Source organism: Carcharodon carcharias, chromosome 22 (assembly GCF_017639515.1).
Source record: "Carcharodon carcharias isolate sCarCar2 chromosome 22, sCarCar2.pri, whole genome shotgun sequence".
In the NCBI taxonomy this organism is placed as follows: domain Eukaryota; kingdom Metazoa; phylum Chordata; class Chondrichthyes; order Lamniformes; family Lamnidae; genus Carcharodon; species Carcharodon carcharias.
Genome location: NC_054488.1, coordinates 56469175 through 56490658, shown reverse-complemented (window position 1 = coordinate 56490658; position 21484 = coordinate 56469175). Strand labels below are relative to the sequence as shown.

The window sequence follows — 21484 nt, the reverse complement described above, 5'->3', positions numbered from 1 at the left end:
TCTGTCTGTAAAAGAAATAACAGGTGACAGCTATTTCCTGGTTCATTCCTCAGGGCCAATTCCTCTGGACCAATCAGTCAACCTGTCTGGTTTGAATTTAACAAAGCTTCGCATTTAGCTGTCAGTTCTCAGTAAACTGGTGCATTCTCCATGGCAATGCCTCTACCAATCAGAGTCCATTGCCAACCAATCAGTACTCTCTTTTTGTGCATTATAAATTGCAGTTCCCTTTACAATTTGGTGTTCTTGCAAAGTGTCCTGATGAGTGCAAGACAAAATGCTTCGACAGCATCTGTCATTTTTCAGCAATACATAACTGATTATAATCATTCTGCGTAGTTTTAAGTTATTTTCTTTCACTAGATTGAACAATGGACATTAATGCATTTTTACCTTTACTCAGCAGCAAGAAGTAATTTTGTAAAATCTATTATTGTAAGGAATTTCTGAGCAGCTTTTTGTGTTTCTTACTTGGTGTATAATTTTTCTGATTTTACTATAAATGACCTCCATACTTTCTCTCAGAGATCCTAGAAATACAATGCAAATATTTTGGGTTTTTTGCAAGGGAAAGGGCCTTGTACAATAAGATTGCTCATGGTCATTTCCAGGCAATGAAATTATACAATTGCTTTATTGACCATATTCAGTTGATTTTTAAACTTTTTCTTCACATGCAGTCCAGTTTTCTTTGCATGTCTATGTATTAGAATACTCCTTTTTGTGGACACCTTGTATGATCAACATATTCTAAAATGAATCATTCCCTTTCATAGAATAGGAAGCTGCAAGTCTAACAGCATGAAAATGTTAACTCTGTTTCTCTCTCCACAGATGCTGCTAGACCTGTTGAGTTTTTCCAGCATTTTCTGTTTTTGTTTCAGATTTCCAGCATCTGCAGTATTTTGCTTTTATTTTAGGAAGTTGCAGTGTTGTGGTGATAATGTTCCACACTGATCTCCTTGCCAATTACACTGCGTGCGCCAGCTCACGGGGTCTAATCGACAAGAAAATTGGCCAGAGAGCTCTCTGTTCATTTCAAATTGGTCTGTATTCTGGGGCTGGGCACAAGAACATGAAATATTCAAAGGACTCGTACATCTTTTTCTAATCTTTACACTGTTGTGGTGATAGATGAGCACCATATATGTATATGATGTGCTGAAGAATCAGCTCCGGGCAAAAATTAATATAAAGGGCGTGGAAAAAAAAATAAATGAACAGGTTTATGGTCATTTTTGTCCCCCTTTTCTTAATTTTTGCTTTTTCCCTGCTATCACCTGAGATTTTGTGAAATTTTGCTAGTTTTATTACCACCAATGCTTTTACCAGTGAGAAAACTCATTTAGTTGAGTTTCTTGGAGGAGGAAATGGAAGACCAGATGTGTGAGAGATCAGGCTGTATCAGCAGCATTCTAGACGTTGCGGTTCAGTAGGTAGTGCCCCTGCCTCTGAACCAGAAGATCTGGATTCAAGTCCCACTCCAGGACTTGTTGGCCATGGAAGGAGCATTCAAGACATGGCTCAACAAGTTGATAATCAGCCTGAAAATCTTTCCAGTACTTCCCCAGTGTTTCCCAAGGGGGAAAGGGTATGTTAAGATACAAAACAAACAAACAAGTGGCAATCTGTGCCCATTCGCCCACACCTTTACACCTGCATCTATGGAAAGAGATGCAGATACTTCACTTCGGAAGGGAGTTAGCATACCTCAGCTCTCAAGGTAGGTTGTGACAGCTTAAGGTTCTTGAAGATTGACGGCTCCGGTTTTTGCAGGGCTAACAATGGAGTGGTGGAAATTGTCCAGCAATTTGTGGTGATTCACAACTCACAATGTATCACTTCCTTGCTATCAATTTTTTTACATACTATTAGTGGTGTGCATTAAACATAACAATTTGTCCTGCTTTATTAATATCTTACTACTATGTTACATGAATAAACAAGCAGATTTACCTTGGTTATGTTGCAAGGATCCTATCTGACATGTTTCATAGCTGCAATTAAATTAAAAAATGAAATATATCAGCTGATATTTGTTGAACTGCTTGTAAATCCACTGCAATTAAAAAGACTCCTTAATTTTTATCATTAAGAACTAGATACAATCTTTAGTTAACTTGTGGAAATCTAAGGAAAACGATAAAATGGAATCAACTTATAGACTAATATTAATCAGGATGAATACTGGCTCTATGCCTCCAGTTTTTTCTCTATAAATTATTTTGCAATTCTTGCTACTATAGTAATGGTTATGATTTGGATATCTGCTGTCTGCCTCTCATTTTTTGTTACAATCATGGCATCATTCATTCAAATATACGATATGGAGGGAGCAACACAACTTTTAACAATACTGGAATAGCACAGAGTTGCTTTGCTTCTTTGAACAATGTGTAGAATTGTATTCGTGTATTACTCTTTTTTACTTTGTTTTTCAAAGAAGCAAAAGGACAAACAATTGTTTGAATAAGGAATTGGACAAGGTTTGATATGACTGTTTAAGAAATCTTACCTTTCATCTACTTGGTTTTTATCTGTTGATCAAAATTTTTTAAAGGATAAAAATAAATATTGGACAACCAAGTTAGCAAAATATTTCAAATAATGATGAGCAAAGAATGTAACCATACAGAGAGACACACCTTTATTATTCTTGGACCGCTGTTTATGATATCGGATGCATAACACTGTTATTACTATTGCTATTGACACCACTGAAACTAGGGCCAATGCATATATCCACCATTGAGCACCTGATGGAAAAGAAAGATGTTTTATTTCGCAAGCTTCTTATGGCTTATGTTCTGCTACTTGTCACATTAATAAAGCATCTTTGTTTGCAGGAGGGTGTATAAATATATGAAGAAAATATTGTAGGGTAAATCCACTCTCTGTGTTACAATCTAACAGTTCCAGATCTTATTATTTTATACAATTTCATATTACTTATTTGTTCAACTCATTACTAAATTAAGACAAAACTGATAATTTTTTTAAAAAGCTGTATATTAGGTCACAGCCCTATCGATAGTTCAGAGAGCCAAAAGACTTTGAGCAATTGTGTTGGTCCATTAGTAAGAAAGACCTTTGGATTTTTGCTCCTGGGTTGGATGGGCAGGATCGGGACAATTTCTGACTCCATGAGCCTGACCTTTAAAAATGACCGCTAGGATATCGAATTTTTGGCCTGGGGTGGTGGGCTACATTAGGAGTTTGGACAGGTGACCCCAGAAGAAGTGAGGAGGCTGTTGGGTGTGAAGGCAATCTGGGCAGAAGGTCTTCCTTGGGACTCTGGCCCGGTGTCCAAAAGTAAACAAAACATCCCTCCAAACCTCACACCCACACAACTCCCTCGCACACCACCCATACCCCATTCATGCCAACCCATGCCACCTCATGTCCTGTACCCATCCCCATGACCCCTCATACTCTCCATGTCAACCTTTTCCCCTCTACCCACCTACATTGGTTCTTTATAGCTCCTATGCTAACTTGCTGCCAATGCATGCCCCCCATCTGCCACCTTTGCCCTTAGATCTACCATGCCAATTCACCCAGTATCTACCATGGGCAGATCTCAGGACTCATGTAGAAATGAGATAAAATAAAGGTCTATGGCCAGGACTTTTACCTTGTTGGGCCGGTGCATCGGGCAGGTCTAGAAGCAGTCGCCATACTGATTGCCGCCCGTGATTGGGACAGCTAGCATGAATTGCGTGCTGCAGCGCTCAGAGCTGCCGGGGTTGGAGCGGGAAGCGGGTGAGCATGGAAGTTTGCTCATGTGCGCTGATGCGAGCAATGAAAGCTCTGAGGCACAGAGCTGCCTCGGGGAGCTGAAGATTTAAAAACTCAAAAATAAAAAAGTTACTACTGTTAAAAACAGTCACGTGAGCAAGGACATGTCATGAATGAAATTTTAAAATTTTTATTTAATTTTTAATTGCTGTTGGAAACCTCATCCCGCCCGTAGATGAGGTTTCCCAAAGAATCAAAAGGCTGCTTGGCCTTTTCATCTGCCCGCCAACCACAAGTTTGGATGGGCAGCAAAAAGTTTCATTCAATTAATACTTTAATAGGCCTATTCATGCCTAGTTCTAACACTTACAAAGAGCAACTGACCTCCACCAAAGGGCACATGATCTCCTCCAAAGGGCTCCTGACCTTCCCCAAAGGTGTCCCAGGACCAGATCCAATGCGATACCTTACCTCTCCAAAGAAATACCCCGGCTATCCTAACGAGCTCACAAAATTTAGGCCTGCTTTGACCAGATCTAATCTGCACACTTCAGGTTTCACATTCCTGGGCTACCAAAATCCGAGTTGTGGAGGCAGCTGATGATTTAACTAGCCAGCTCCTCCCTAAACCGTTCATGTGTGAAACGTGAACTGTCTCCATTCTCATCCCTTGCCAAAATGGAAAGTGTTGTGTCTGGGGTTGGGTGTTAGGATTTTTGGGCAGTTGCGCCATTTATGCTACAATGAAGAGGCTGTCCACCATGGCAAAAATCTGTGCCCATTGTTTTCCTACTTCCAAAACGGTCCAACTACTGTGCTTCTGCGAATACTAACATAACCACTGTTCAAAACTGTTGGAAAAGTCTCAACTATCTTCATCTTATTAAGTTTTACTTTAATAGCCCATGCCCCATTGATGTGCAGAGCCAGATCTCCAGCTCCAATTAAGTCTCTCACCCGAACTCTGATTATGTCCCTGGCATTGTCTAAATTCACCCACTCAGCTCTGATTACACTTCCACTCTCTATTAAAATCTGCATCATGGCACAAATTAAAATTTCTCTTCTAAAAAGCTTCCTTCCTTTGATTACTTTCATTTCCAGCTCTGTTGATGTCTCCCTCCTCATGTCCCTTCTCACCTCCATTCTATCAGAAATCCCCATGCACAGATGCAATGTTGTGAAAAGTAGAGGGAAAAATAAAACTTTTGAAGGGTGAAAAGATGAAGGAGGTGTGACCAAGAAGGAAAGACAAAGTGAAATACGCGAATAGTACAAATAAAAAAATGAAAGTGAGGGGAGAGAAAAGTGAGCAGTGGGAGAGAGATGATAGTGAGGGAGGGAAGGGACATAGAAAACTATATGAAATTCTTTTAGATGTTTCCGAGATACATGGCAAGTTGTTTATAAATGCAATCTTTTTAAACTGTCAGCATGTCTCCATTTTTAGGAGAGAAGGGGAGAAAATTGAGAGGAAAATACAGAAAGTAAGGGCATCAGTATCTACTCTTAACCATGAAATCTGTATCTCTATTCTACATTTGACTGATACTTGCATTCCTATTTCCTTGTGAGATTGGATTTAGACTGCAAAAGGCCATTTTCAAAATGGAGTTAAAAACTAGCAAGAACACACGCTGCAGAAGAGGCCTTTCAGCCCATCGAGTCTGCACCGACATGTGAGAAACACCTCACCTACCTACCTAGTCCCATTTACCAGCGCTTAGCCCATAGTCTTGAATGTTATGATGTGCCAAGTGCTCATCCAGGTACTTTATAAAGAATGTGAGGCAACCCGCCTCCACCACCCTCCCAGGCAGTGCATTCCAGACCATCACCACCCTCTGGGTAAAAAAGTTTTGCCTCACATCCCCCCTAAACCTCCTGCCCCTCACCTTGAACTTATGTCACCTCGTGACTGACCCTTCAACTAAAGGGAATAGCTGCTCCCTATCCACCCTGTCCATGCCTCTCATAGTCCCTAAGGAAATCACATTAAGAGTGGAATCAATCAGTTCTCCTTACCCAGGAGGGTGGCATTGAACGGGGTGAAGGCAATAATTCAGGGGAATAAAGAAAAGAGGGAAGTTTGATGTGCCCCAAGCCTACTGTGTCTATATTGTAAAACATAAATGCTCGTGACTGGAGCAGAAACAATATTGATTTCACCTGGCCAATGTTGTTCACTATGCCACTTGTATATGTAGGTGTTAATTCCTGAAACCATAGGATGGTCTTAAAATGGCTGCTGAAGATCTGCCACAGCATAGAGAATGATCAGTGCCTCTGTTTCTGGAAAGGCCTTTCAAATTACATTTTTTTTAAACAAAGCGCATTCCTATGCAATCAATTACCTTGGGGTTTATTGCATAGTCTAAGACAGCTCCTTTAACTTTGAATATTCCCCTGCCACTGTAGCAGTGCTGTATGCCAGCAATGCAAAGGTGTTCCTAATGCTCAACACTGCTAGGGTGCAAATGATGGGAAACATAGAAACTCGGAGCAGGAGTAGGTCATTCGGCCCTTCGAGACTGCCCTGCCATTCATTATGATCATGACTGATCATCCAACTCAGTAGCCTGCTCCCGCTTTCTCCCCACGAATTCCACAGGCTCACCACTCTCTGGGCGAACAAGTTTCTCCTTATCTCAGTTCTAAATGGTCTACCCCATATCCTCAGACTGTGACCCTGGTTCTGGACTCCCCCACCATTGGGAACATCCTTCCTCCATCTACCCTGTCTAGTCCTGTTAGAATTTTACAGGTTTCTATGAGATCCCCCCTCATTCTTCTGAACTCCAGTGAATATAATCTTAAACAACTCAACCTCTCCTCATATGTCAGTCCCGCCATCCCAGGAATCAGTCGGGTAAACCTTCGCTGCACTCCCTCTATAGCAAGTACATCCTTCCTCAGATAAGGAGACCAAAACTGCACACAATATTCCGGGTGTGGTCTCACCGAGGCCCTGTACAATTGCAGCAAGACATCCCTGTTCTGTACTTGAATCCTCTGGCTATGAAGGCCAACGTACCATTTGCCTTCTTTACCGCCTGCTGCACCTGCATGCTTACCTTCAGCGACTGGTGTAAAAGGACACCCAAGTCTCGTTGCACATTCCCCTCTTTCAACATGTCAGATATAATTCGGTCAATTGCATATCATTACAGTATGCTTGCTCATTTCTGGGCAGATGTATTGTATATCCCCCATCACCTCTAGTTGGAAATTCTAGAAGTGGCAGATTTTTTTCATCACTTTACTGGAGTTATTAAGCAGAAAATCTGGTCCCATACAGCAACTATTTATCCATTAATTGAAACCAAAACCTAACATTTCTATATTTTAATTTTCACCTGTTTTTATCACTTCCCCACCTGAAGACAGTGACTGAGGTTGGGCTTTACTTCCTTGGGTACTGATTGCTCTCTGGCACGTTGCTCAATTTGTCCTCCTTTGTGCCTGATTCTGGACAGCAAGGGAGGATCAACAGGTTATTTAGAGGAGGACGAGATTACCACTGAGTCTGACAGTATCCTCACCTGATGTCTGGCCACATTTGGAGTTTTCCATATAAGTTACTGACTAGACATCAGATGCATGAACACTGGTTCATTTTTGTTCTCTAGTTTGATAACATTGAGACCAGTGATAACACTATCATCACTGTCCCATTTAAGACACCCAATTCAATACTTAGTAGGAAATAAACCTGGGACTTTCCTGGTCTATAGGCTCAGTACTGTATTACTGTGATATATTTATCTATTTGACCAAGGGGAACCCCACTATATTTAGGAACTTCCTTTTTAGTTCTTTATGTTTAATTTTATGCATTGTGATAAAGAAGTTGCAGTTCATAGGCTCATGGGTTGGTGCACTAAATGTGCAACTTTTAAATTCGGTAATATCTATATAAATCTAGATTGAAACACTGCTGTTATCAATGAGTAACACCTGTGCCTCTGAGTCAAAGGGTTGTGGGTTTGAATCTCATACCAGACAGTTGAGCACAAAATCTCTGCGGACATGGAGGAACTGCTGCACTGGCAGAGGTGCCATCTTTTGGATGATAAGTTAAATTGAAGTCCTATCTGCCCTTTCTTTCAAGAAAGAGTTGGGGATTCTTCCCGGTGTTCTGGCCAGTTTTTATTCCTCAACCAACATAATTAAACTGATAATCTGATCATTGTCACATTACTGTTAATGGGACCTTACTGTTTGTAAATTGGCCACTAAATTAAAATAGTCTGCTAACATTGATAGTTTGAAGTCGTGCATGAAAAATGGCCACTTGGGTGGGATGGTAGAGAGCCACCAGCACCCATAGGATCCCAGATATAACTGTGTCAGTATGGTCAACAGAGAAGGGAAAGCCATTACTTCTTAAGATTGATATAAAAATCCAAATATTATTACTTCTCTTCTGAATTAGGATAACTGAAATTAGAATGTAAATATTGTATAATGAATAAAGTAGTCTGTCAAAACCCCATTGACACATGTAACTGAGAATTAAGGTACATTGTGCATTTGGCATAAGCATACTTAAAATATGAAATAATATTCCATTATTGTGTTGCAAAGAAATTTGATTTTCAGCTTCACATTGGTACTCTCCAGAATGTTCCATTGTCTCTACTGCTATATTAAAAACTGCTGGTATTGCCTGCATTGTAGATACTGAATAGAGACTTGATTGATTCCGATACAGTGTGTAAGTGATTAGTAGAGTTCCTGTGCTTGTTATGCAGTGCAATGCCACAGTTTCTCTTAACTTCACCTCGGCAGAGTTCAACAAAGGATGGTGTGGACACTGGAACTGAAATGAAAAGAAGTGCTTATATGATATAGAGTAAATATTTAACTAGCAAAATAAATTCAAACATCAGTTGCAGCTTAATCACTTGGTAACCTAGTAGGGGCCATTGTTCAGGATTGCTTGCTAGTTCTAAAATACAAGGGATTGTTAAAATCTGGTTAAACTGTAAGAATTCACAACATAATACAATACTAATTGAGGTTGCCGAAGGAAAAAGAGTTTTACAAACTTGCATCATTCTCATAGCCTTCCTCACAGTAAGTCATGGTTTTATAAGGACAGGAAAATTATATATTCTTTAAAGCTATAAGAATTCTGGTTTTGTGCTGCATACATCATAGAAGCCCTGGAGAAGGAAGTGTCCAAGTGTGAGGACATTGTTAATGATTGTGACGATATGGTGAATGCAAGAAGCATTCAGCAAGGCCAGCTTGCAGTGTTTCTTTTTAATTGCTCAACCCATCCCTAATTGTCCTTGTTCAGAGGGCATTTAAGAGCCAACTACATTGTGGGTCTGGAGTCACATGTAGACCAGACTGGGACAGCAGATTTCCTTCCCAAAAGGGCATTAGTGAACCAGATGGGTATTTACAACAATCATTTTATGGGTCATCATTAGACTTTTAATTCCAGATTTTTATTGAGTTCAAATTCTACCATCAGCGGGATTAGAATTCAGGTCCCCAGAACATTACCGTGGGTTTCTGGATTACTAGTCCAATGAATATACCACTATGCCATCGCCTCCCCTAATGTGGATATATTACATTAGCAATCCTGTCTATATCTTCCCATTGCTATCACTAATATGCCTTCATGCTCATGTCTTCAGTCCTTAAATCTTCCAGGCAAACCTTATATGTTTTCAATGTTATGAAATATGCACATAAACCTTTGGAAGAACATTTTCTGCACACATGATATGAGCAGAATCAGATCGTTAATCTGTGGTGCATGTATTGTGTGTCAGTGCTGCTGTGTACATTATTTTGTATTGGTTTTTGTGGTGCTTTCCTTTGGTCAGTGTGTGGACTATATACTGTTAAACATAACCCGATGTTTCCACCAGGTGTTGTCCGAGAGACAGATGTTCTTGAAGTAGCTGGTTTATGTGTATTTGGAACTTGGGATTATTGACTTCACCATTAACTCCTGAGAGTGAAGTCCTGAGATGGAGCAGCTGCATGCTCTGGCATGTTTGTCTTTGTGTAGGTGGTAAAGCACTTTGTGTTTCCTTAAATCTTAGCAGCAATTGGTGTCTAGCAAGGAAGCTGGTCATGTTGCCACTATGAGGGGCAGTCCCATCATCAGCTCCCATTTCAACCATGCCTCTACTACTCAACTCTGCCTCATCATGGCCACTGACAGCAGAACTAGTGACACCAGTGAAATGGGTGAATCCATGCTTCACACTTCAACCTGGATATTTCAACCTGTCAAAGCTGGATAAGATAGCTCGAATCCTCAGGTTTCATAGCCTGTTCAACAAGAACCCTCAGGCTAATTTCTGCACTTAAAGAATCTCCAACTGGGGATATGGGTTGAATGCTGCAGATTTCCCTGAAATTGCTATATGTTTCCAAAAGGAATAATACAAAACAAGCAGGTATGGTTGTATATTGATGACTACTGCATCTCTTCATGCTAAGCTACCATCTGCAGCTTTCTGGTTGGCAGATCATCAGTGCCTGCACCATGGCACAATGCTCAGAATGCATCTTTCTTTTTGAAAGTGCATTTCTGGGTTCATCAACAGAGTTGCATCATGAGTTCGTTCCTCCTGAGCAGTACATTGCTGCTCCTCTGCTGCAGCTGGCTGCTTCTGCTCACCCATGCTTTGTGTTTCACTCCCCTCTGAATTACTATCTAAATTTTCTGAGGTGGATGTATCTAAACTGGTGATTAAGAGGGGCTAGATTGAATGATGGTGTATGATGTGAAGTTACGCCGGACCCAAGGGTTGAAGGGTTTTGTTACCCCATGCCAATTATACCTTTGGGGTGATATAGTATTGGGGAAACTGAAATTATGGCCGTGAGACCTGGAGGCAGGTCTTGGATGAAGTGACTGCCTCATGGATCTCCATCCAATTAAGGATGGTGGTTGGGCTCTGACTTTGGAGGCCCTGTTAGGAGGCCAACCAGCACTGAACAATCGACAGCCCCAGCCTCAGAGGTGGGCAGCTCTGGAGTATATAGGGAGGCATGAGGGGCCTCCATGCTCAGTGGTCCTTCACGAGTGAGGGGATACAACAAAGGTCAAAAGAGTTAGAGTTGTCAGAGGGAGGGAAAGTTTCTCTGCATTAATAGCCATTGCCGTAGTTGCAGTTATTCATTAACACGGAATTGAATGGAGCCTCCAGCTTTGATGCCTACCCTGCCTGCCGCCGGGAGGCCGCCACCCTTTTATGGATGGCCTGCCGACTTGACGAGCACCCCACTGGTGGCTGGACAATCCAGCTGGTTTTGGGAGAGTGCTCTTTTAAGCCCTCAAGGAGCTTAATTGGCTTCCCGATATGGCCAGTTGGGTAACCATTCTCGTCACCCTGTCTTCTACAGAATGTAATTGAGGCTGGGACGTGTCGAGGCACCAGTCTGATGAGATTTCCCTCTCATTTTTGGCTCCCCTGCCCAAGACCTGCCTCTGTAGGTCCTTGAAAATTCTTCCCATGGTCACTGGGTTCTGGTTTGGCTTCCTATGATACACCCAGAGAAAGAGAGAGGGAGCAAAGTTACAATTGTGTGTTCTGTGAAAAGTTCACATATTGCTTTCAATAAAGGTGACATGGTAAAATGCGTTTGTATGTGATTTTTTTTTGCCGGCAATAAAATGAAAGCACAGGACAAAAAGCAAGTGCAGAAGGGCATGATTAGCACAGAACCTAAGATGGTTTAAAGTTTCTTTCTCCCTTAACTCCAATGACCTCTGCCGTCTCTTTCACTGGATTTGTACAGCTTTTTCCTGATATCAGGTTGTTGGATGTAGGTTACAGACTCCCTATCCAGTCTATGTCTACCTATTTTGTTCTGCGATATCTCCTCCTACAAGTACAGTAGCAGTGGGAAGATGCAGCTATCTTGATGATATATACTAATATGCAAATGACAAAATGGGGCCCCTTTAGGTATGATGACATGTACATGCAATACACAGCTTCATTAGATGGGCTGTTTACTTAGAGCTGATTATGTGCAAGGGTAAATGTGAAGGAACACTACCAGGAAAGCCTGGATTATTAATGTAGTGAAGGCAGTGACTGAAAATAATTTACGACAGCACAAGGGATAGATAATCATAGGAGCAATTGGTATTTAGGTTGCCACATTAACAAAATGAATTTGTTCTCTTAACTGACGTTTTTTCCTAATTGGTTCTAGGGTTGTTGTACGTCAGTGATGGGCAACCTAGGCCAGCAAATGGGCCGTATGAGTGGCCCTCTTTCATTTCAGTGGGCTGCAAGATTGAAATTGGGCATGTGCACTAACCATGACCTCATGAATAGGAATAAATACACTTAATACATGTTGAATATTTCATAACGAGTTATATAAAATGGTTAATCATTCATATATTAATAGAACTGTCATCAACTTCAAAAATAAAAACAAGAGAAATATTTACGTTTCCCTTACATCATTCTCAGTGTGACTTTCTGGTTGGATCTGTCCTCCATAAACTTTCTTAGATTAGGACTCAGGGATGTGCAGACACTTTGCAATTCAGCAGTGAGGTTTCTATTCATTAGGCTGTTGTGCTTCTTGCACTTGATGTGCCCCATACCAGAAAATGTCTGCTTGCTTATGTATGTTGATCCAAAGATTGACATCAGCTTTGTGATGCAATGCTGAAGAACTGGACTGAGGATATTCAACCAAAGTTCTCGTATACCTTTCCTCTTTAGCTGGTTAATTTTGTCTTCATCCAGGACATGAACATGAATTAATTCCTCTTCAAACTTCCTTTTATCAACCCCAAGCCTTTAACATACTATGCCACATTTGCTCAGATAAAATTCAAATGGATTTGAGAACAATGGAGAAAGGGCCTCAGATCACAGAAGAAAAGCAGTTCTCAAAATGCTCTGCCAGTGTAGACAGCACTTGTATGGGAACTGATGGATCGTATTCATTTCCTTGATTAGATTGTTTATCCAGCAAGTTTTTCAAACTTGGGAAGTGAGTGTAGTTGCATGAAGGTAACTGAGTGGACATTAACTACAGGTGCAGCAACTAGTGTGGGCAAGAGGTGATTTTTCCCCTGCAATGACTCATTCAAACCGTCCTGGTGACCAGTGATGTCGGTGAGAAAAGCCACATCAAAAATCCAGTTTTCATCTTCTAACTCTGGGTATATCTGAGATTTTTGATTAAAGAAACTGCTTGATTTCGGGTAGAAGTGCCAGGAAGCAGTCCAGTACTTTACCATGGTTTAACCAGTGCACTTCAGTGTGCATGACGAGGTCTCCATATTCTGTTTCAATCTGGTCCACAAGTTCCATAAACTGACTGTGATGTAGGGGGCGAGTACATATGAAGTTAACAATCTGTACCACTTCGTTCATTACAGTTTTCAGTCTGTCTCCATTGTCAAATTTAATGCAGAGCACTTCTTGGTGTATTATGCAATGCACACCAAATATATCAGGTACACAAGCTTCCAATAAAGCTACAAATCCATTGTATGTTCCTATCATGGAGGGGCACACATCTGTTGTAACTGATAGTTTTTTCCAAAGGTAACTCGTGGCCTTTGAAACAATCAGTAAATACCTTGAAAAATACTGAGCGCTGTGCTCACCTGTGTATTCCCGAGATCTAAAAATTCTTGTCATGTTCAGATCACTGAGAACACGACGAACCCATATGCAGAGCTGAGCAATGTCATTAAAATCTTTGCATTCATCCAGTACTATATTGATAGCCTCGCTTGAATGTACAGCTCTGAAAAGCTGCTCTTCCAGATCATCAGCTATATCTTGCACTCTGTGATTCACAGTACGCCTGCTGAGTTGCAGATATTTAACACGTTTGATAATTTTCTCTAGGTTTTTAAACCTATCAAATAAAACATGAGGATTCGATGATGCCTTGTTTCACTAATTTGCCATCTGAAAATGGTTTTCCATTTTTTGCAAGTAACCAAGCAATACAAAAGCTAGCCAAAGTCACTGTGTCACGCTCATTTAATGCTCATCTAAGTACCTGTTTCTGTGTTTCCATGATTTCCTTCAGATTTGGGAGCTGTCGAGCTCATTGGGCAGAACCTATTGGAGATTTTGCTATGTGAGAGAAATGGCATGTTTCTTAATGTTGTATTTCTTTGGAACTGATATCACCTTGTTGCAAATTAAGCCTCCCTCTCTGTTCAATAACAAAATAATCCAGCTCCCAACTCTCTTTTACCATTCTGCCCTCGTCACCGATTTTCCTCTTTTTGACTACTACTTCTTCCTCTGTACTTTTTGATTTTGCACTTGATTCTCCTTCTTTATCACGCCACTTCAACACAAAGTGATCCATTATATAATTAGGGGCAAGTTAAATTACCGGCAAAAGTAACATAAAAAAACATAACCTCCTCCATTCACTGGTGTCATAACCAAGACGGTCTCCCAGGACAAACTGCATTTGTGTACCTAGAATTTACGTGGCATGCCAATTGAACCATAGTAGCATTTTGATTGGACACAGATGGCTCTCACAGTCAATTCTGGGTGCACCTCACTTCATAAGTGCATGTCGCTTTAGTAATGCTGGTAGGCGAAAAACTACATGGACAGAAGCCAGTGGAATCTGACAACTCAGTGCATGGGCAAGTCAACAAAATGTCTCACGGGCCACACTCAGATCCCTAATGGGCTGTATGCGGCCTGTGGGCCACAGGTTGTCCACCACTATTGTAAGTTGTTCACCATGCTGTTGATCATCATCAGCCATTCTTATTAGCTAGGTTTTGTAATGCCTCAAAAAAAGAACTGTTTCTCCCCCACAATTATATCCCCAACCTCTACATTAGTAGTTCCATCAGAATGTTTCCACAGAGAAATGGAGACTTCTGTGCCTACCCATAGTGTTTGCAGACATGCCTCAAACACAGGGGTCCTGGTTTGCAGAACCACAAGTCCTGATTAACTCTTTGAATTACTGTAGGCCTTCAAATCTTGCAGCAGAACTTCATTTCCCATCTTCCAATGGGAAAGCTGCAAAGACATTTTCCTGGAAGCCTTGTCACAATCATGCAAATTATCCTGATCCCAGATATATAAATGAGATATGTGCACTGTGTTTCATGCATGCTCAGCTTCCATTGCCCCACTCCTGGTCAGCTTTATGTCCAGTTTCAGAATCTGAGCTGTACCTAGTGAGTTATCACTGTGAGCCCTGATCTTTACTACTTACAAAACAAAAATAAAAATACCTGGAAAAACTCAGCAGGTCTGACAGCATCTGCAGAGAGGAATACAGTTAACGTTTTGAGTCTGTTTGACTCTTCAACAGAACTAAGGAAAAATAGAAGAGAAGTGAAATATAAGCTGGTTTAAGGTGGGGTGGGACAAGTAGAGCTGGATAGAGGGCCAGTGATATGTGGAGATTGCCAAAAGATGTCATAGACAAAAGGTCAAAGAGGACATCTTTTGGCTATCTCCACCTATCACTGGCCCTCTATCCAGCTCTACTTGTCCCACCCCACCTTAAACCAGCTTATATTTCACTTCTCTTCTCTTTTTCCTTAGTTCTGTTGAAGAGTCATACAGACTCAAAATGTTAACTGTATTCCTCTCTGCAGATGCTGTCAGACCTGCTGAGTTTTTCCAGGTATTTTTATTTTTGTTTTTGTTTTGGATTTCCAGCATCCATAGTTTTTTGCTTTTACTACTTATACGTTGTTCTCAAATGTGGCATATATTCCATTTCATTAGTAAAAGGGTTTGAGCTTATAGTAAAATACTTGAACTTTACTCCATTAGTTTGATGTGATTATCACTCTTGTTATGTGAATATCTTACGAGTTTGTTTTATCCCCATGCAACATCGACAGTGATCAGTGTGCAGGGTTGATAATATTTAAACCTTAATACAACTGGAGATTTGAATGAACCAACAAACTGTTTTGCTGACCATACAATTGAAATTAATCATCCTACTGTTAATATTGGAGGGAATTTTCAAGTGAATGTTATCCGACCAATTATTCAGTGGCGCAACTTGATTTTTTGTCCAATCAACTACTTTTTACTGGGTACCCACATGAGTTATGAATTATTGCTAATCCCACCTGGCAGAGATGGGTGCAGAATAATGGTTTCCAACCCTGAATTTCTGGCTTAACGGTCGTTATGATGGACAGAACCCAAAACTGTTAATCACATTTATTGCTTGTTTGTTTCCTGTGACAAATTTATTTTTTTAATATGTAAAGTGTTGATGGAGCTGGGAGCCTCAAGGAATTAATTCCACAGCCACTTAGTAGCCAGAACCCCAGATCCCCAGAACCCCATGCTGTAATGTGACAGGTGACATAGCAAAATGGAATGGGAAATATTGACATTGCCATTTCTAATTCTAAATGTTGATAGAATAGTGTGACTGAAAACGGTGACAACAGGAAGTAGGGTTGTGGACAGCAGATTCCCCTACTCTAGATTTTTAACAGTACACTATACTAGTCAACCTGTTAAAAGCTTCTATAGAGGGATTCACAATCAAGTGCAGCCTTCAGGTAAAGTGGTAATCAGGAGAGCAGAGAATAACTGAACCATGTTGTGCAGCTATAAATGTGTCACCATTTTCAAGTCGTACATATTATGCGAAAATTGATTGTACATTTATATTACATGTTTTACTATCATCTACTCTGTTCCTTGTGTTAATGATGTGGCACTTATGCTACAATCTATGCTATTCTCTACGCTATAAAGATTAGGGTAGCAATCAATGATGGTAACTCACTTCACATTACCATATTGAGGAAAGCTGGTAACAATTAGAGAGCCGTAGACACCCTTGGAAGAGATGCAGACTACCTTTAGTGTTAATTTAGTTACATTGCTATGGCCCTGCTTTGCAATCTAAGTACAATAAATTGTCAAACTGCAGCAATCTCTGTTCCTAGCCACTGCACCCAACTCCTTGATGTACAAAAACAAATACAGAATTACCTGGAAAAACTCAGCAGGTCTGGCAGCATCGGCGGAGAAGAAAAGAGTTGACGTTTCGAGTCCTCATGACCCTTCGACAGAACTTGAGTTCGAGTCCAAGAAAGAGTTGAAATATAAGCTGGTTTAAGGTGTGTGTGTGGGGGGCGGAGAGAGAGAGAGAGAGAGAAGTGGAGTGGGGGTGTGGTTGTAGGGACAAACAAGCAGTGATAGAAGCAGATCATCAAAAGATGTCAACAACAGTAGTACAAAAGAACACATAGGTGTTAAAGTTGAAGTTGGTGATATTATCTAAACGAAAGTGCTAATTAAGAATGGATGGTAGGGCACTCAAGGTATAGCTCTAGTGGGGGTGGGGAGAGCATAAAAGATTTTTTAAAAAATTTTTTAAAAATTAAAAAAAAAATAATGGAAATAGGTGGGAAAAGGAAAATCTTTATAATTTATTGGAAAAAAAAAGGAAGGGGGAAACAGAAAGGGGGTAGGGGTGGGGGAGGGAGCTCACGACCTAAAGTTGTTGAATTCAATATTCAGTCCAGAAGGCTGTAAAGTGCCTAGTCGGAAGATGAGGTGTTGTTCCTCCAGTTTGCGTTGGGCTTCACTGGAACAATGCAGCAAGCCAAGGGCAGACATGTGGGCAAGAGAGCAGGGTGGAGTGTTAAAATGGCAAGCGACAGGGAGGTTTGGGTCATTCTTGCGGACAGACCGCAGGTGTTCTGCAAAGCGGTTGCCCAGTTTACGTTTGGTCTCTCCAATGTAGAGGAGACCACATTGGGAGCAACGAATGCAATAGACTAAGTTGGGGGAAATGCAAGTGAAATGCTGCTTCACTTGAAAGGAGTGTTTGGGTCCTTGGACGGTGAGGAGAGAGGAAATGAAGGGGCAGGTGTTGCATCTTTTGCGTGTGCATAGGGTGGTGCCATAGGAGGGGGTTGAGGAGTAGGGGGTGATGGAGGAGTGGACCAGGGTGTCCTGGAGGGAGCAATCCCTACGGAATGCCGATAAGGGGGGTGAAGGGAAGATGTGTTTGGTGGTGGCATCATGCTGGAGTTGGCGGAAATGGCAGAGGATGATCCTTTGAATGCGGAGGCTGGTGGGGTGATAAGTGAGGACAAGGGGGACGCTATCATGTTTCTGGGAGGGAGGAGAAGGTGTGAGGGCGGATGCGCGGGAGATGGGCCGGACAGGGTTGAGGGCCCTGTCAACGACCATGGGTGGAAAACCTCGGTTAAGGAAGAAGGAGGACATGTCAGAGGAACTGTTTTTGAAGGTAGCATCATCGGAACAGATGCGACGGAGGCAAAGGAACTGAGAGAATGGGATGGAGTCCTTACAGGAAGCGGGGTGTGAGGAGCTGTAGTCGAGATAGCTGTGGGAGTCGGTGGGTTTGTAATGGATATTGGTGGACAGTCTATCACCAGAGATTGAGACAGAGAGGTCAAGGAAGGGAAGGGAAGTGTCAGAGATGGACCACGTGAAAATGATGGAGGGGTGGAGATTGGAAGCAAAATTAATAAATTTTTCCAAGTCCCGACGAGAGCATGAAGCGGCACCGAAGTAATCATCAATGTACCGGAGAAAGAGTTGTGGAAGGGGGCCGGAGTAGGACTGGAACAAGGAATGTTCCACATACCCCATAAAGAGACAGGCATAGCTGGGGCCCATGCGGGTACCCATAGCCACACCTTTTATTTGGAGGAAGTGAGAGGAGTTGAAGGAGAAATTGTTCAGCGTGAGGACAAGTTCAGCCAGATGGAGGAGAGTAGTGGTGGATGGGGATTGTTCGGGCCTCTGTTCGAGGAAGAAGCTAAGGGCCCTCAGACCATCCTGGTGGGGGATGGAGGTGTAGAGGGATTGGACGTCCATGGTGAAGAGGAAGCGGTTGGGGCCAGGGAACTGGAAGTTGTTGATGTGACGTAAGGTGTCAGAGGAATCACGGATGTAGGTGGGAAGGGACTGGACAAGGGGAGAGAGAAGGGAGTCAAGATAACGAGAAATGAGTTCTGTGGGGCAGGAGCAAGCTGAGTCGATCGGTCTACCGGGGCAGTTCTGTTTGTGGATTTTGGGTAGGAGATAGAAGCGGGCCGTCCGAGGTTGGGCGACTATCAGGTTGGAAGCTGTGGGAGGGAGATCCCCAGAGGAGATGAGGTCAGTGACAGTCCTGGAAACAATCTGTCCTTGGCTTGCTGCATTGTTCCAGTGAAGCCCAATGCAAACTGGAGGAACAACACCTCATCTTCCGACTAGGCACTTTACAGCCTTCCGGATTGAATATTGAATTCAACAACTTTAGGTCGTGAGCTCCCTCCCCCACCCCCACCCCCTTTCTGTTTCCCCCTTCCTTTTTTTTTTCCAATAAATTATAAAGATTTTCCTTTTCCCACCTATTTCCATTATTTTCAAAAAAAAAAATTATTTTTAATTTTTAAAAATTTTTTAAAAAAATCTTTTATGCTCTCCCCACCCCCACTAGAGCTATACCTTGAGTGCCCTACCATCCATTCTTAATTAGCACATTCGTTTAGATAATATCACCAACTTTAACTTTAACACCTATGTGTTCTTTTGTACTATTGTTGTTGACATCTTTTGATGATCTGCTTCTATCACTGCTTGTTTGTCCCTACAACCACACCCCCCCTCCACCTCTCTGTCTCTCTCTCTCTCCGCCCCCCACACACACACCTTAAACCAGCTTATATTTCAACTCTTTCTTGGACTCGAACTCAAGTTCTGTCGAAGGGTCATGAGGACTCGAAACGTCAACTCTTTTCTTCTCCGCCGATGCTGCCAGACCTGCTGAGTTTTTCCAGGTAATTCTGTTTTTGTTTTTGTTTTGGATTTCCAGCATCCGCAGTTTTTTTGTTTTTATCCTTGATGTACAAACATTTGTTCTCAAGGATGATGTGTATGACTGGTACTTATCGTTAATTGTCTCTCCAGTCTTTATGGCCTTTTCACTCATTGAGCTTTCCTAATCAAAAAAGATAAAAGTATAAAACGGCGGATGCTGGAAATCCAAAACAAAAATAAAAATATCTGGGAAAACTCAGCAGGTCTGGCAGCATCTGCGGAGAGGAACACAGTTAACATTTCGAGTCCGTATGATTTTCAACAGAACTAAGTGAAAATAGAAAAGAGGTGAAATATAAGCTGGTTTAAGGGAGGCGGGGGTGGGACAGGTGGAGCTGGATAGAGGGCCAGTGATAGGTGGAGATAGCCAAAAGATGTCATAGACAAAAGGACAAAGAGATGTTGAAGGTGGTGATATTATCTAAAGAATGTGCTAATTAAGGGTAGAAAGCAGGACTAGCAAGGTACAGATAGCCCTAGTGGGGGTGGGGTGGGGTGAAGGGAAGGAATCGAAATAGGCTAAGAGGTAGAGATAAAACAATGGATGGAAATACATTTAAAAATAATGGAAATAGGTGGGAAAAGAAAAATCTATATAAATTATTGGGAAAAAAAGGGGGATCGGAAAGTGGCTGGGGATGGAGGAGAGAGTTCATGATTTAAAATTGTTGAACTCAATATTCAGTCAGGAAGGCTGTAAAGTGCCTAGTCAGAAGATGAGGTGCTGTTCCTCCAGTTTGCGTTGAGCTTCACTGGAACAATGTAGCAGGCCAAGGACGGACATGTGGGCATGAGAGCAGGGTTGTGTGTTGAAATGGCAAGCGACAGGGAGGTCTGGGTCATGCTTGTGGACAGACCGAAGGTGTTCTGCAAAGCAGTCACCCAGTCTACGTTTGGTCTCTCCAAATAGAGGAAACCGCATTGGGAGCAATGAATGCAATAGACTAAATTGAGGGAAGTGCAAGTGAAATGCTGCTTCACTTGAAAGGAGTGTTTGGGCCCTTGGACGGTGAGGAGAGGGGAAGTAAAGGGGCAGGTGTTGCATCTTCTGCGGTTGCATGGGAAGGTACCGTGGGAGGGGGTTGAGGTGTAGGGGGTGGTGGAGGAGTGGACCAGGGTATCCCAGAGGGTACAATCCCTGTGGAATGCCACCGGTTGGGAGGGGGGGGGGGGGGTGGTGGGGTTGAATGGAAGATGTGTTTGGTGGTGGCATCATGCTGGAGTTGGCGGAAATGGCGGAGGATGATCCTTTGAATGAGGAGGCTGGAGGGGTGATAAGTGAGGACAAGGGGACCCTATCATGGTTCTGGGAGGGAGAGGAAGGTGTGAGGGCGGATGCACGGGAGATGGGCCGGACACGGTTGAGGGCCCTGTCAACCATTGTGGGTGGAAAACCTTGGTTAAAGAAGAAGGAAGACATGTCAGAGGAACTGTTTTTGAAAGTGGCATCATCAGAACAGATGTGATGGAGGCGAAGGAACTGAGAGAATGGGACGGAGTCCTTACAGGAAGCGGGGTGTCAGGAGCTGTAGTCGAGGTAGCTGCGGGAGACGGTAGGCTGGTGGACAGTCTATCACCTGAAATTGAGACAGAGTGGTCAAGGAAGGGAAGGGAAGTGTCAGAGATGGACCATGTGAAAATGATGGAAGGGTGGAAATTGGAAGCAAAATCAATCAATTTTTCCAGGTCCAGACGCGAGCATGAAGCAGCACCGAAGCACCCTCCATCATTTTCACATGGTCCAACTCTGACACTTCCCTTCCCTTTCTTGACCTCTCTGTCTCAATTTCTGATGATAGACTGTCCATCAATATTCATTACAAGCCTACCAATCCCACAGCTACCTTGACTACAGCTCCCCACACCCCGCTTCCTGTAAGGACTCCATCCCATTCTCTCTGTTCCTTCGCCTCCGT

The 21484-nt window shown here is 42.3% G+C and overlaps 1 protein-coding gene across 7 annotated transcripts in view; it reads right to left on the bottom strand.

The window, feature by feature from the left end:
* The window catches only part of LOC121293589 (platelet endothelial cell adhesion molecule-like), a 92113-nt gene that overhangs the window by 33569 nt on the left and 37060 nt on the right, over positions 1-21484 (bottom strand). For 6 of the 7 annotated variants that reach the window (XM_041216664.1, XM_041216662.1, XM_041216665.1 and 3 more), the window contains 3 exons: positions 2646-2756; positions 2516-2537; positions 1957-1997 (listed from right to left, as the gene is read on the bottom strand). The exons of the other annotated variant lie outside the window; for it this stretch is intronic. In XM_041216664.1, coding sequence (XP_041072598.1) covers positions 1957-1997; positions 2516-2537; positions 2646-2756 — 174 coding nt within the window. The remainder of the gene's footprint in view (positions 1-1956; positions 1998-2515; positions 2538-2645; positions 2757-21484) is intronic. 7 annotated transcript variants of the gene reach the window in all.